The sequence below is a fragment of the Montipora capricornis genome, chromosome 7 (assembly GCF_036669925.1).
Source record: "Montipora capricornis isolate CH-2021 chromosome 7, ASM3666992v2, whole genome shotgun sequence".
Taxonomy (NCBI): Eukaryota; Metazoa; Cnidaria; class Anthozoa; order Scleractinia; family Acroporidae; genus Montipora; species Montipora capricornis.
The window spans coordinates 43,075,068-43,089,041 of record NC_090889.1 but is presented as its reverse complement, the minus strand read 5'-3'; the positions used below and the strand labels follow the sequence as shown (position 1 = coordinate 43,089,041).

At 43.4% G+C, this 13,974-nt stretch overlaps 2 protein-coding genes across 2 annotated transcripts; both read left to right on the top strand.

Annotated features, from left to right (window-relative positions):
* The first annotated feature begins 3,427 nt into the window (after positions 1-3,427).
* LOC138056041 (uncharacterized) lies at positions 3,428-4,216 on the top strand. Its single transcript, XM_068901890.1, has one exon. It carries the CDS (start codon positions 3,428-3,430, stop codon positions 4,214-4,216), a length of 789 nt encoding a protein of 262 aa, XP_068757991.1.
* Positions 4,217-11,938: 7,722 nt separating this feature from the next.
* On the top strand, positions 11,939-12,934 carry LOC138056040 (adenosine receptor A2a-like). Its single transcript, XM_068901889.1, has one exon. The coding sequence runs from the start codon at positions 11,939-11,941 to the stop codon at positions 12,932-12,934; it is 996 nt and encodes a 331-aa protein (XP_068757990.1).
* Positions 12,935-13,974: the final 1,040 nt, after the last annotated feature.

The following is a 13,974-nucleotide window of genomic DNA, read 5'->3' as shown; positions in this document are numbered from 1 at the left end:
TGGTCAACAAAGGAATAAATTCTAAGGATTTCGTCAGTCATCGACCAGGGTTTTTTCTTCGGCGGCTGTCGTGTTTATTGGTTTGTCTTTCCTTCACTCGTCGCTCTTTCGTCCCTGGACCGTAGTGTGATCGCCGATCCGTTAACGTGGCCAAAGGATTTCGTCCTTCATCGCCCGCGGTTTTTTCTCGCTCTCTGTCGTGTTTGTTTGGTCGTGTGTCACTGCTTTTTCGTTGTGGCCGCTGACTCGCTCGTCGCTGGTTGGTGTTCGATCATACATCATGCTGAACCCACCTCGTTCAACCAACAATAGCTTGTCCGCTGGACTTCGTTCGGAGGACATACCTCTCTTGTCCCCCGCGCCGATGGTGGTTTCTACGGCTCCCTCTGGCCCCGTGGCGCCTTTGGCCGTCGATTCGATCGCCGAGGCTGTTGTTCGCGCGCTTGGAAGCACCCTTCCGACTATCATCTCTTCAATTCAAGGGAGCGCCCCCTCGCCATTACCCCCTTCCGTCCTTGGCACTTCTGTTGGCGTCACTCCATCTAGCTCCTCTGGATCGACTGCTGTTTCTTGTGATGTCAATGTCTCGTCTATGGCTTTTGGGGCGTCATCAGGTACGTTTACTTTGCCGGCCTTCATTCCTACCTTTTCTCCTGTGTCGGCCATCACTGACTCAAGCTCGGCCCGCTTCATGGCCCCCATTACCTCTCCATTCGCGAGTCCCAGTGTATCTGGCAGCCTGCCAAGTTTTGGTAACTCTGGATCAGTGCCTACGTCTGAGAAGGCTTTCATTGTTGGTCCTGGTCATGCACCAGTCCCGGCAAAATTGGCCAAGAAGATCATCGAGGGCCAGTTCGTGGAGTTGGCGGATCTACTTACAGTCAATCTCCGAGCTGGGGATCAGGAACCACAGACCTTCCTGGAGGGTAAACTCCTGGTGTCCAACGTAAAACGCAGGCAGGTTGAAATCAAGGATATTCTTACTTGGACTGAGGCCTTCACGATTTTTCAGCTGGTCCTGTGTGCCTCTCACCCCCTGCGTTGGTTAGACTTGACCAGATATAAGCTGCTCATTATTCAAACAGCCCACCAATATCCAGGTCTGGCTTGGCTTGAATATGATCTGGCCTTCAGAAGGGATGCCGCTGCCTCGGGCCTTACGGATTGGTCCAAAATGAATTTGGATCTGTATAGTTTTCATTTGCGTTTGCCAGCATCGTCCTCACTGCAACCAAGGCCGTCTTCCCTTTCCGGGTTTCCTCAGTCTTCCTCAGACAGCCCAGACTCCCACCGACGCACACCATTCTGCCATTCCTGGAATGAAGGGAAATGCCGGTGGCTATTTGGGAAGTGCAAGTTCCGCCACAACTGCAGCAATTGCGAGGGAGAGCATACCAAGGCTAACTGCCCCTTTCCCCGCTCAGCTGGATTTCGTTCCCGTTCCCGCTCCCCCTCCCCTGGAGGGAGCAGGGGACAGTACTGAGGGGCGAGGTTCGCCCAGTGTTGTGTTTGTACATAGTTTGAATGATGTGATTGCGTTGCCTCGCCAGCCGAATGGATTGCCTCAGTTGGCAAAGTTGTTTTGTCCTGTTCCAGTTTCGGTTCCATTCTCGGTTCCCGTTTCTGTTCCAGATAAGCCCAGCGTTCCATTTGACTATTTTGCCCCGTTATCTCCGGTGTCTCAGGTCACACCATTACAGTTGGATAAATTTCAAGCCGAATTATGCCACCATCCCAACAAGTCAGCTGTGGCATTTGTGACTTCTGGCATACGGGATGGATTTCGGATAGGCTTTGACCCATCCTTGGTGTCCCTCAAATCTGCATCTTCAAACATGCGTAGCTCTGCTGAGCACCCATCAGTGATTGACTCCTACTTGCAAGCTGAAGTCTCTTCTGGCAGGGTGGCAGGTCCTTTTCCAGTGCCCCCGCTTCCGTCATTGCAAATAAGTCGTTTCGGGGTGATCCCCAAAACTAATCAGCCTGGGAAGTGGCGTCTCATTTTAGACCTATCATCCCCAGAGGGGCAAAGCGTCAATGACGGCATCCCTAAGCCCCCGTTTACAGTTCAGTATGTTTCAGTGGATGCTTTCATTGATGGCATAATGTCTCTGGGTCGAGGAACGTTAATGGCCAAGTTCGACGTGGCCAGTGCATATCGGAATGTGGCTATCCACCCAGACGATCGCCCCCTTCTTGGCATGAAGTGGCGTGGGCAATATTTTGTGGATTTGGTGCTCCCTTTTGGGCTGCGTTCAGCACCATTTATTTTCACCGCCATTGCAGACCTGGTTGAATGGATCCTGGTTCACAATTATGAGGTTACATTTCTCCGTCATTACTTGGACGATTTCCTCACTTTGGGCCCACCGGCGTCTCCTGTGTGCCACAACAACCTTCAAACCTGCGTTCGTCTGTGTTCAAAACTTGGCCTTCCCCTTAATCCAGATAAGTTGGAGGGACCCGCGACTCGTCTTACAATCCTTGGGATTGAACTTGACTCCGAGAACCTTCAGGCTCGCCTTCCGACTGACAAGAGAGACAGGATTGTTTCACTGTTAGATGAGTGGTCGGAAAAACGTTTTTGTAAACGTTGCGAGCTGGAATCCCTGATTGGCCATCTCCATCACGCCTGCAAGGTCGCCCCACAGGGTAGGACATTCCTTCGTCAGATGATCGACTTGCTTTGTGCCTTTCGCCGTGATGATCACCCCATTAGGCTTAACCAGGAATTTCGGCGGGATTTAACCTGGTGGCGGGAACTGTTCCAAACTTGGGATGGCCTCAGTTTTTTCTGCATGCCCACATGGGCACCTCTCCCGGACTTCCAGGTCTCATCGGATGCAGCGGGCTCGTTGGGCTATGGAGCTATTTTTAAATCCCACTGGTTTGCTGGTGCCTGGTCAGCTGCGCAAAGTTCCTCATCTATAGCGTACAAGGAGCTCTTCCCAATTGTAGTGGCAGCCTATCTGTGGGGCTGTCAGTGGGTATCTCGGCGGGTCGAGTTCTTTTGTGACAACGAGTCTGTGGTGGCTGTACTTAAGTCTGGCACCTCGCGGGACAAAAACCTAATGGTGTTGCTGCGTTATTTGACTATGCTGGCCATCCATCATTCCTTCTCATTTACAGCTTCATCTGTTCGAGGCAAAGCTAATCCAGTTGCTGATGCACTCTCTCGATTCCAATTTCAGCGGTTCAGACGCCTGGAGCCACAGGCCGACCCAACCCCGTCTCCTATTCCTGCTTCCCTTCTGGCAGCGCTTCAGATGCCTTGACTCAGAAGTGTCGGTTCTTACTTACCCAAGGTCTTGCACCTTCCACCCGACGAGTGTACCGATCCGCCCAACGTCGATTTACAGACTTTTGCCGCCAGGATGGTCGTGCAAACCAGGATGGCTCCATCCCCCCAGCCACTGAGGAGACTCTCATGCGCTTTGCTTCCTTCCTGGCCGACAACCTGAACCATTCCTCCATCAAGGTCTATCTATCAGCAGTGCGCTCCCTTCACATTGACCATGGCCTTCCCGACCCGCTAGTCAACTGTCTTCGTTTGCAGCGTCTGCTAAGGGGTATTAAGCGAGTTCAAGGTCCAGTGTCACCCAGGCGCCTACCTATCACCGTTGATCATCTGAAGGTCATTCAGTGCTCTTTGGACCTGTCTACTAGAGACCATGTGATGTTGTGGGCTGCGTGCTGCTTGGCATTTTTTGGGTTTTTGCGTGCGGGCGAATTCACGGTCAACTCGGCCTTTGATCCTCACACCCATATGACTGTTAGCGACCTGCAAGCGGACTCCTTGGTGAATCCCTCTTGTTTCAAAGTCCGTATCAAGTGTTCCAAGACAGACCCCTTCCGTGCGGGTTGTGATATCTACTTGGGGCGTGGCTCGGGCTCTGTGTGCCCCATAACAGCGTTGGGCACGTACTTGTCTCTGCGTGGGTCTGCTCCAGGTCCCCTGTTCTTGTTTAGTGATGGTCGTCCTCTTACCCGGCAGCAGCTATCATCCTTTTTGCAGTCTACCCTACATGGGGCTGGGTACTCCGGCGCCTACTCCGGCCATAGTTTCCGGATTGGGGCGGCGACCACTGCAGCGGCACGTGGTGTTCCGGATCACCTGATCAAAACCTTGGGGCGTTGGTCGAGCGAGGCATACCAGATCTATATCAGAACTCCAGTTAGTTCCATTGTCCGTGTTTCCTCCCAGTTGGTGGCGTAACAGGTAGTGGATTTCTCTGGTTACCAGCGGGGGTGGGTGCCTCAGGTTTGGGCTATCGGGGGCTTAGGCCTAGTTGCCCCGAGCCCCCTTGCTCCGGGTTCTTCTTACCCGGAGATCCCTTTGGCATGGCGCTGGGGGCTCGTGGCTTGGTTGCGGGTTGGGCAGGCCAGTCGGGTGTTCTAGCGCCTTGGGGATGTGACTGCGGTTGCAGCCCCCAGGCTTCCTGGGCACCTACCCTCCACTGGCGACGCGGGCGTTAAATATAGTTAAAAAAATTTAACATAGTTAACGACTAGGAGCTAGTCTGGTCAGTAGTGTTTTGCAGGCGGTTGTTAGTGTCTTGGCCGTCTGGTAGCGTTTGTTATAGTTACATGGTTCACGACCGGGAGCTAGTCCGGTCAGTAGCGTTTTGCAGGCGTTTGTTAGCGTTGTTATGCGTTTTTGTAGCGTTTGCAGCACTCTTTAGGTTGGGGGAGCCCTGGGGCTGACATGGTTCAGCGGTATTCCTGCGTAGTGCATGCGTTGTCCAATGTGCTTGCAGCGTGTTTGTTGGCGTGGCGTTGTGAGTCGGTTTAGGAGTTTAGTGGTTCTCGGCGTTCCCTCCCTCTCCCCCCCCCTGTATTTTTTTTTGTGCTCTTTTTTTTTTTTTTTTTTTTTGTGTGTTATTATTATTATTATTATTATTATTATTATTATTATTATTATTATTATTATTATTATTATTCCACTGAGCTATCTGGCTCAAGTGTGACGGGTGCCTTAGGGGGGCCTGGCGCGGGGGGCTCGTGGCTTGGTTGCGGGTTGGGCAGGCCAGTCGGGTGTTCTAGCGCCTTGGGGATGTGACTGCGGTTGCAGCCCCCAGGCTTCCTGGGCACCTACCCTCCACTGGCGACGTGGGCGTTAATTTGGCGTTCGCGCAGGATGGGTCTTCGATCTTTGGTCTTCGTTTTTGGAGTCTTTCTTGTCCATTCTACCTATTAGCGTAGTTATTTCAGCTTGAAATCCGTCCAAAACTCGAAGCGCTCGACCTCAAATAATATCGAAAACTCCAGCATTGGGAGCTCCAAGGATGCGTAGCAGGATTTTCATATACCGGCTTTAGATTGCTTCAGATACATGCTTGCAGCCGTCACGCCATGTGCTCCTCTCTGATTGGATGATGATTTCTTATTAGCCAATCACAGAGGAGCAAACGTCGTGATGGCTGCAAGCCGTCACACCAAAATTCAACTACGCTTCCTTGGAGTTCCGAATGCTCGATTTTTTAAATTCTATTTGAGGTCCAGCGCTTCGAGTTTTGGACGGATTTCAGATATAATGGCATGAAAGGAAACCTCTGGGTTTCAGCTTGCTTTGTTCGTCATTTGAAACCTGTGCGTTGGGAATTTGTTTGTGAGTTTCAGCTTGATTGGTGCGTGATTTGAAACCTGTACGATGGGAATTTGTCAGTGAAATCGGCTTGGTGCTGGAGCGATCCGAAATCGAGCTTTCCACCCTTGTCTTTCTATTGGTAAGCAGAGGTGAACGTCGAACACAAACCTTTCATTTTTCTCGGTATTTTTAATTTTTTAAAAAGCTCTCTACTACATGTAATTCTACTAAGTTGTAGAAGGACACGGCCGAATTCTACTCGTGACAATCAGTCATCAATGACACTGGATTTATCCTAATGCAGCGAAAAAATAATGATGCTTATCAACGTTTGTAAACGTTTTCTGAATGTTTTGAAATGATTTTTCAATGGTATGGAACGTTTTCTATTTCCGTTGGGGAACATTGCAAACGTTTCAGAATGCATTGAGAATGTTTTTGAATGCATTTCAACGTTTCCAAATGCGTTGCGCTGAAAAACGGCTCAACGCAATTTTCATTAAGCCTGGTTTTCCCAAAGAGGGTCACATTTGTAGTATTTTTCATCTGAACTGGCGGGTGGCACACCTCATACAGTTGGATGTAACTTGTAAATCGGACTAACCATGCAGTTAATTTGTCATAGTATACTAGTTTGTAGTATTTTTCATCAGAACTGGCGGGTGGCGCACCTCATACAGTTCGATGTAACTTGTAAATGTGATCTAACCATGCAGTTAATTTGTCATAGCATACTAATTTGTAGTATTTTTCATCTGAACTGGCGGGTGGCACACCTCATACAGTTCGATGTAACTTGTAAATTCGGTCTAACCATGCAGTTAAGTTGTCATAGTATACTAATTTGTAGTATTTTTCATCTGAACTGGCGGGTGGCACACCTCATACAGTTCGATGTAACTTGTAAATTCTGTCAAACCATGCAGTTAATTAGTCATAGCATACTAATTTGTAGTATTTTTCATCTGAACTGGCGGGTGGCACACCTCATACAGTTGGATGTAACTTGTAAATTCGGACTAACCATGCAGTTAACTTGTCATAGTATACTAATTTGTAGTATTTTTCATCTGAACTGGCGGGTGGCACACCTCGTACAGTTGGATGTAACTTGTAAATTCGGACTAACCATGCAGTTAATTTGTCATAGTATACTAATTTGTAGTATTTTTCATCAGAACTGGCGGGTGGCGCATCTCCTACAGTTCGATGTAAGTTGTAAATTCGGTCTAACCATGCAGTTAATTTGTCATAGCATACTAATTTGTAGTATTTTTCATCTGAACTGGCGGGTGGCACACCTCATACAGTTCGATGTAACTTGTAAATTCGGTCTAACCCTTCAGTGACAATTACATAGTATACTAATTTGTAGTATTTTTCATCTGAACTGGCGGGTGGCACACCTCATACAGTTCGATGTAACTTGTAAATTCGGTCTAACCATGCAGTTAATTTGTCATAGTATACTAATTTGTAGTATTTTTCATCTGAACTGGCGGGTGGCACACCTCATACAGTTCGATGTAACTTGTAAATTCGGTCAAACCATGCAGTTAATTAGTCATAGCATACTAATTTGTAGTATTTTTTATCAGAACTGGCGGGTGGCGCACCTCATACAGTTCGATGTAACTTGTAAATTCGGTCTAACCATGCAGTTAATTTGTCATAGTATACTAATTTGTAGTATTTTTCATCTGAACTGGCGGGTGGCGCACCTCATACAGTTCGATGTAACTTGTAAATTCGGTCTAACCATGCAGTTAATTTGTCATAGTATACTAATTTGTAGTATTTTCATTGGAACTGGCGGGTGGCGCACCTCATACAGTTCGATGTAACTTGTAAATTCGGTCTAACCATGCAGTTAATTTGCCATAGTATACTAATTTGTAGTATTTTCATCGGAACTGGCGGGTGGCACACCTCATACAGTTTGATATAACTTGGAAAGTAGGTGTACCCATGCAGTTAATTTGTCATAGTATACTAATTTGTAGTATTTTCATTGGAACTGGCGGGTGGCGCACCTCATACAGTTCGATGTAACTTGTAAATTCGGTCTAACCATGCAGTTAATTTGCCATAGTATACTAATTTGTAGTATTTTCATCGGAACTGGCGGGTGGCACACCTCATACAGTTTGATATAACTTGGAAAGTAGGTGTACCCATGCAGGTAATCCATGTGGTTAATTTGTTTTAATATGCTAGTATTACCCAACTGAACTGGCAGGTGAACTGTAAACCCGGAGGTAAGCCGCACCCTGACCTTACCAGCTGAAATTTACGGAAAAAAGTTTTTTGACAGAAAACAAAAGAAATCCAAAGTCTAGTCTTTAGAAGTCAAGTTCATCCACTGTTCATCAAACGTTAACTCACTATTCACTAATATTGAAACGGAAAATACTTTAATGTAATTTTAGCTCTTTAATGGACATATGATTAATCTTTTTCTGGTATTTGTTGACAGGAATTTCTTAAACACAGTTTTGCCATAGATTTTTTTGCATTACAACAAGAAAATGAGCGGAACGTTTGTAGCTTAGTACATGCAACTAGGCATAAAATTGGATGCAAAGATGGAAAACTGGCCACCAGAGGCAGCCTTTTTCACATCTTGCCGCAGATAAGCCGCACCCATTTCTAACAACTATATTTGTAATTAGGGTAACATAAGCCAGATTTTTATACTTATTTAATAATAATGAAATCCCTTGCATAATTATATTTTATTCCTTATTTTGTTGAATTTGTATGGGTTATCAAATAGTGATGAGTGAATTTAGGGAATAATTTCACACACGCTTTGTCCAAAATCAAATAATTTCATAAGCCTTAAGGCAAGAAAAATTATTTGATTTTGGACAAAACACAAGTGGAATTATTCCCAAGTTTCACGAGTATGCATTGTACCATTTCATCAGCTATAAATCCTGGTTGACAAATCGCAATCATAGGACGTGGGTTTTTTCGAAAGTGGACACCATTTTGGCACGGTAAAAAAAGTTGCCATGGTAACTCATGTTATTAATTGAATTATTTTATTGAATTTATTGCAAGAATTTTATTGTACACTTAGATTCTATTGAAAGTAATATAAACAAATGATTATTTTTAGATTTGAAATAAAAATTTATGCATTCACAAACTCTAGAACTTGTTCTTTTTTCTGCGTAAAATCGACTAACCTTTCATCCACTTCACTTTTTATTAACATTTCCTGGCTTACGTCAGGTTTTAAATGCTATTATTTACAGAGATATTGTAAACATTTTGCTGAGATTCTGTGCACTAAAACACCAACATTTTAAAAACATTTCACATACTTTACCCCTCCAGTTTTACAGATATTTTATTGACATTTCCTGCCTTCTGTCAGGTTTTAAATATTTAATTTACAGAGATATTGTGAACATTTTGCTAAGATTTTGTGCACTAAAACACCAACATTTTAAAAACATTTCACATACTTTTCCCCTCCAGTTTTTTGAGGGTTTTTGTAGACATTTTATAGACATTTCATGCATTCTTCTCACTCACTTTTTACAGAGATAACACTGACATTTTATATGGATGGATTTACAGAGATTTTTTCTCATGTAAATTTTACAGAGAAATTAAAGAGATTTTACAGACATTTTGTACTTATCGCATAAAATCTCTGTAAATTTTTCCTGCAATTTACATAGATTTTATTGAGATTTTGTACACATTTTATGTCATCGTAAGGACGAAAATGTGTGAAATTTTACAGACTTTTTATGGAGTTACAAAATCTCTGTAAGTGTGCAAATTTACAGAGATTGTAATTTAGAAAGAAAATGTGGGCATTTAAGAGAGATTTTAGCAACTTTTTTGAAGTCTGTAAATGGTTCAAGTTTTCCAGTGAATATCCCTGTATTAGTAAGCATCACCGATAGGAAACCTGAGTATCTCGAGATGCGCAGAAAGTGTGCGCAATAACAAAAGTAGGCACCGTTCTTAAGAAGTGCGGAGTACTATAATTCATTTGACTGATTGAAGCTATATATACTTTGCCCTTGAGTACACTCCCAATTTGTGGTAAAGATAACCACGCATCGTTTCTAAGGAAACGATACAACATAAAATAGTCCCCTTAGAGGACATGTGGTTACTAGTAAAATACGCAACGCAGAAAGATTGAAGGAAATACACAACATTGACATCGAGCATGTTGATCATTTCCGAGTTAAGTTAAATGTGTTTTTCACAGCGAATTGAAGCGCGAGGTGTTGTACTATTCATGAGAAAGACTTGTGAATCAACAAAATCAGCATGAAAGAGGTCAATATGTAAGCAAACCGCTTGATTTGCTGCTCTTCCTTTGTGAGAAGGTTCGCAGAAGTTAAGCCCTGTCGGGTAGGGTTTGTATCTAGATGAGAGACCATGCAAGGAGGTATACGACGCGCGAGATCGTTTCGTAGACGCCAAATGCCTTTTTTTCAATCGGAATACTCATATTGAACGGATTCTTGATCATTCCGTTCAGCCTGACAGCTTTTCCCATTTGTATTTCATGAAGCTGCGATGAAGTTTACATAAAGGGATAAAAGAAGCATCAAAGTCGCCTCCCCGCAGATGTCCTTTGCGGTTCGTTCCCAAAGGACGTCTGCGGGGAGGCTAGCATCAAAGAAGCCAAAATGAACCAGAAGACTGAAAAACAGCGCAGGTTGCAAGCTTCTGCTCTAATTCCCCGCTAGCAGAGATTTCTTTTCTTTTTGCCTTGCGTCAGCCCAGCGAACGCAGAAGAAAAGAAACCTGCTAGCAGGAAACCATTCTTAATTTCTGCATTAGCACTTAACCACAAGTCTTCTATAAGCTTGACTATAAACTGAGTTGTTTGTTAGTATATCATGCAATAACAAAACAAATTTAAAGGTTAAAAAACGTACCTTAGTATTCGAGTAAATGGTCACGTTAGACTACTGTTTTACATTTATTTACCTTTATTTATAGTTCTTACAGAAACCAAACAGATGAGCAAAACAAAAATGTTCTTAGCTGACTATCAGCTTGGGTGTGTTCTCTTGTGCGCGATGGTCTTCGAGAAAGAAAGCAGTGAAAATGTAAAATAAAATTACGTGTTTCATAGTAAAACAGATGCTACATCCGGAATGACCTGAAAAACTCAATTAAAACCCTTTCACTCCTGTAAGGGCCACTAGGACTCATAGATTTTACTCTGTCTAACGCCAGACGATTTTACTCGTCAATTGGGAACCCCACAGGAGTGAAAGGGTTAATAACAGCTAGGTTCACTCAAAAACTGTCCCCATTAACCCTTTCACTCCTGTAAGGGCTACTGAGACTCATAGATTTTACTCTGTCTAACGCCAGACGATTTTACTCGTCAATTGGGAACCCCACAGGAGTGAAAGGGTTAATAACAGCTAGGTTCACTCAAAAACTGTCCCCATTAACCCTTTCACTCCTGTAAGGGCTACTGAGACTCATAGATTTTACTCTGTCTAACGCCAGACGATTTTACTCGTCAATTGGGAACCCCACAGGAGTGAAAGGGTTAATAACAGCTAGGTTCACTCAAAAACTGTCCCCATTAATAACAGCTAGGTTCACTCAAAGACTATATCCCCATTAATTAACCCTTTCACTCCTGTAAGGGCCACTGAGACTCATAGATTTTACTCTGTCTAACGCCAGACGATTTTACTCGTGAATGGGGAACCCCACAGGGGTGAAAGGGTTAACAACAGCTAGGTTCACTCCCATTAATAACAGCTAGGTTCACTCAAAGACTATATCCCCATTAATTAACCTTTCACTCCTGTAAGGGCCACTGAGACTCATAGATTTTACTCTGTCTAACGCCAGACGATTTTACTCGTCAATGGCGAACCCCACAGGAGTGAAAGGGTTAAGGATGATTTTATTTGCACCTTCCTGTTAAATAGCGCAATAGGGAAGATATCGTTGACGTCACCCATTGTCATTAATGCGCCAACCAGAGCCCCATTGGCTGTCGAAACAAAAAGTCTTTTGTTCATGTGGTTAGCAAATTTGAATAATTAAAGCAATGTTTGTAAACAGACCTTCCTTACATCTTTAAAAGAAGAAGAAGAAAAAGACGAAGAGAAAGAGAAAAGGTTTGACAGCGCCTCTCACAGAACCTGGCAAAATGTTTGCAATGAGCTTATCTTATGCCATTTTCAGTTTTTGACGTGTCCTTAAAGAGTTGATAATATGCAAATTGTCTTCAATATTACATCAATTTAAACTCAGTTATTTTAATACTGACAATCATTTTAACATTAGTCCTGCTGAATGCCGAGATGAGTTAAAATTTTTTATTTTGTTTAAGACTACATGGCGGCTGCTAGAGGTACCGTTGACTATTGGAACATGACAAGTGAAGAAGCTTTGGTTCAAGTTTGGCTCAATATCGATAACGCTGAGACAATCTTCACTACTGTTGCTGTTCTGGCTACGATCACGTTTCCAGTAACAACGATTGGAAATTTTCTAGTCGTTTTATCGGTTTGGATGGACCCTCTTCGGAAACTTCGATCTTCGCCTTCAAACTTTATCATCTTCTCCATGGCTGTTGCAGATCTTTTGGTTGGTCTTGTTGCCTCTCCACTCCATGCCTTTTTGGCTTGGGCCTTATTACACAAGGACACCAACGCACCATTTCGTTTTTCAATTTTTTTTGTAACGCTAATAAACGTAAGTGTAGGTCATATACTTCTTCTCAGCATTGACATATTCTTTGCTGTGGTGACTCCTCTCCAGTATCGAGCCAAAGTGACTAGTAAACGAGTCAGCATCGTTTCTGTCACGTGTTGGATTTATTTCTTATTGTTTGGGTTTGTGTTCTCGTTGTTGCGAAAGCATTATGCGCTAATGAAAACTCTTTATAATGTACAAATCTTCTGTATTCTCATCTGCATCGTGGTCATCAACGTTTTCACTTTGTACCGCTTTCACAAGTATTCACACCGCACCGAAGCACTGGATGAGCAGCATGCAGGGGTACCTCGCCAAATGATACTCAAGAGAGAAAGGGCCGTGAGCAAAGCTATTGCAATTGTCATCTCTGCATTTTTATTGTGTTTCATTCCTTGGTTTGTCGTACAGATGATATTCTACATTTGCTTTAAATGCAATTTGTCGTTGTTGATGCTTGTGCATTTTATCGCTGCCTCTGTCATGTACGCGAATTCTGCAATCAATCCATTTTTGTACGCTTGGAGACTTCCTAAATATAAACAGACATTCAAGCACATCTTAAAAGAGCGAACATGTTGCGGAAGGTATGAAACAAGGGAGGCCGTAGATCATGTTGAAGATACAAGGCTTTGATGGGAGTAAATCTTCAAGAGCTCGAAATGTCAAACATTATACTAATTAACTACAGTACTTTTCCTCGTCGGATTCCAGTCTTTCTTTCTTCCTCTTGGTCGGCTCCATCTTATCCAATGGAGAGGTGAGAGGTGGCTTTAATTTGTGATCTCTAAAAGGAGTTAAAAAGTGCAACCGTGATCATGGTCGATCGCTAACATTGGGCAGTACACCCATTCGACAATCAATTTATGTTTGTATGCATGACGTTTCCTTAAAAGAAGAATTAAACACCAAGGAGAAGCCTGGGTTTAGAACAGACAAGCATTGAATAAGTTTAAGACTTTGAAAGTTCGTTTTTAACACTCTAATGCGGAGCCCGCGACACCCATATAAATTCCACATGTTTGAGAAAACGCAGTATTCTCTACAAAAAAATAATATTATTTTATTTGGTGCAGTTAAAATGACGTCCCCTTTTCTTTTGTTGGGAGAAACGCGTTTTTACTTGAAAATGCTTAAACATGGTTTTAGATAAAAAGAAACAAATCCGCTCAAGAAAAGTCCTTTCTAGTTTAAGATAGAGTATCTCCTATTGGTCTTAATTTGCCACACAAGAGAAATATGAGAACCGTTAATAAAAAAACATGGGTTTTAGTGTTTGAAAAAGAAACTTTCGACATAAATGTCGAGAAAAAGTAAACAAACACTTCTAGTAAAAGCAATCATCTCTCTCCAGCTTTTATACTTTAGGGATAGTATTTGCACAGCTTTTACTTGATCCATACGAAGCTCAGAGAGAACTTCGGGATGTGTCTATGGAAATTCAAAAATGTGGAAAAATTGACATCGGTCAACGAAAACGATGATTTTGACTAAAACTAGAAAAACGCGCTGGGTGAGATTAAATCCAGTAGTAGTGAAAGGCAGTGTGGTTTAACCACATCAAGCCTAACCCTAGTATTCGGACGTTCCGGGTTCAAGACCCGTTCTAACCCCTCGTTGAATTAGATCCTGGTAGTCCCTGGTTCAACTTCTCGGCTACACTTGTAAATGGCCAA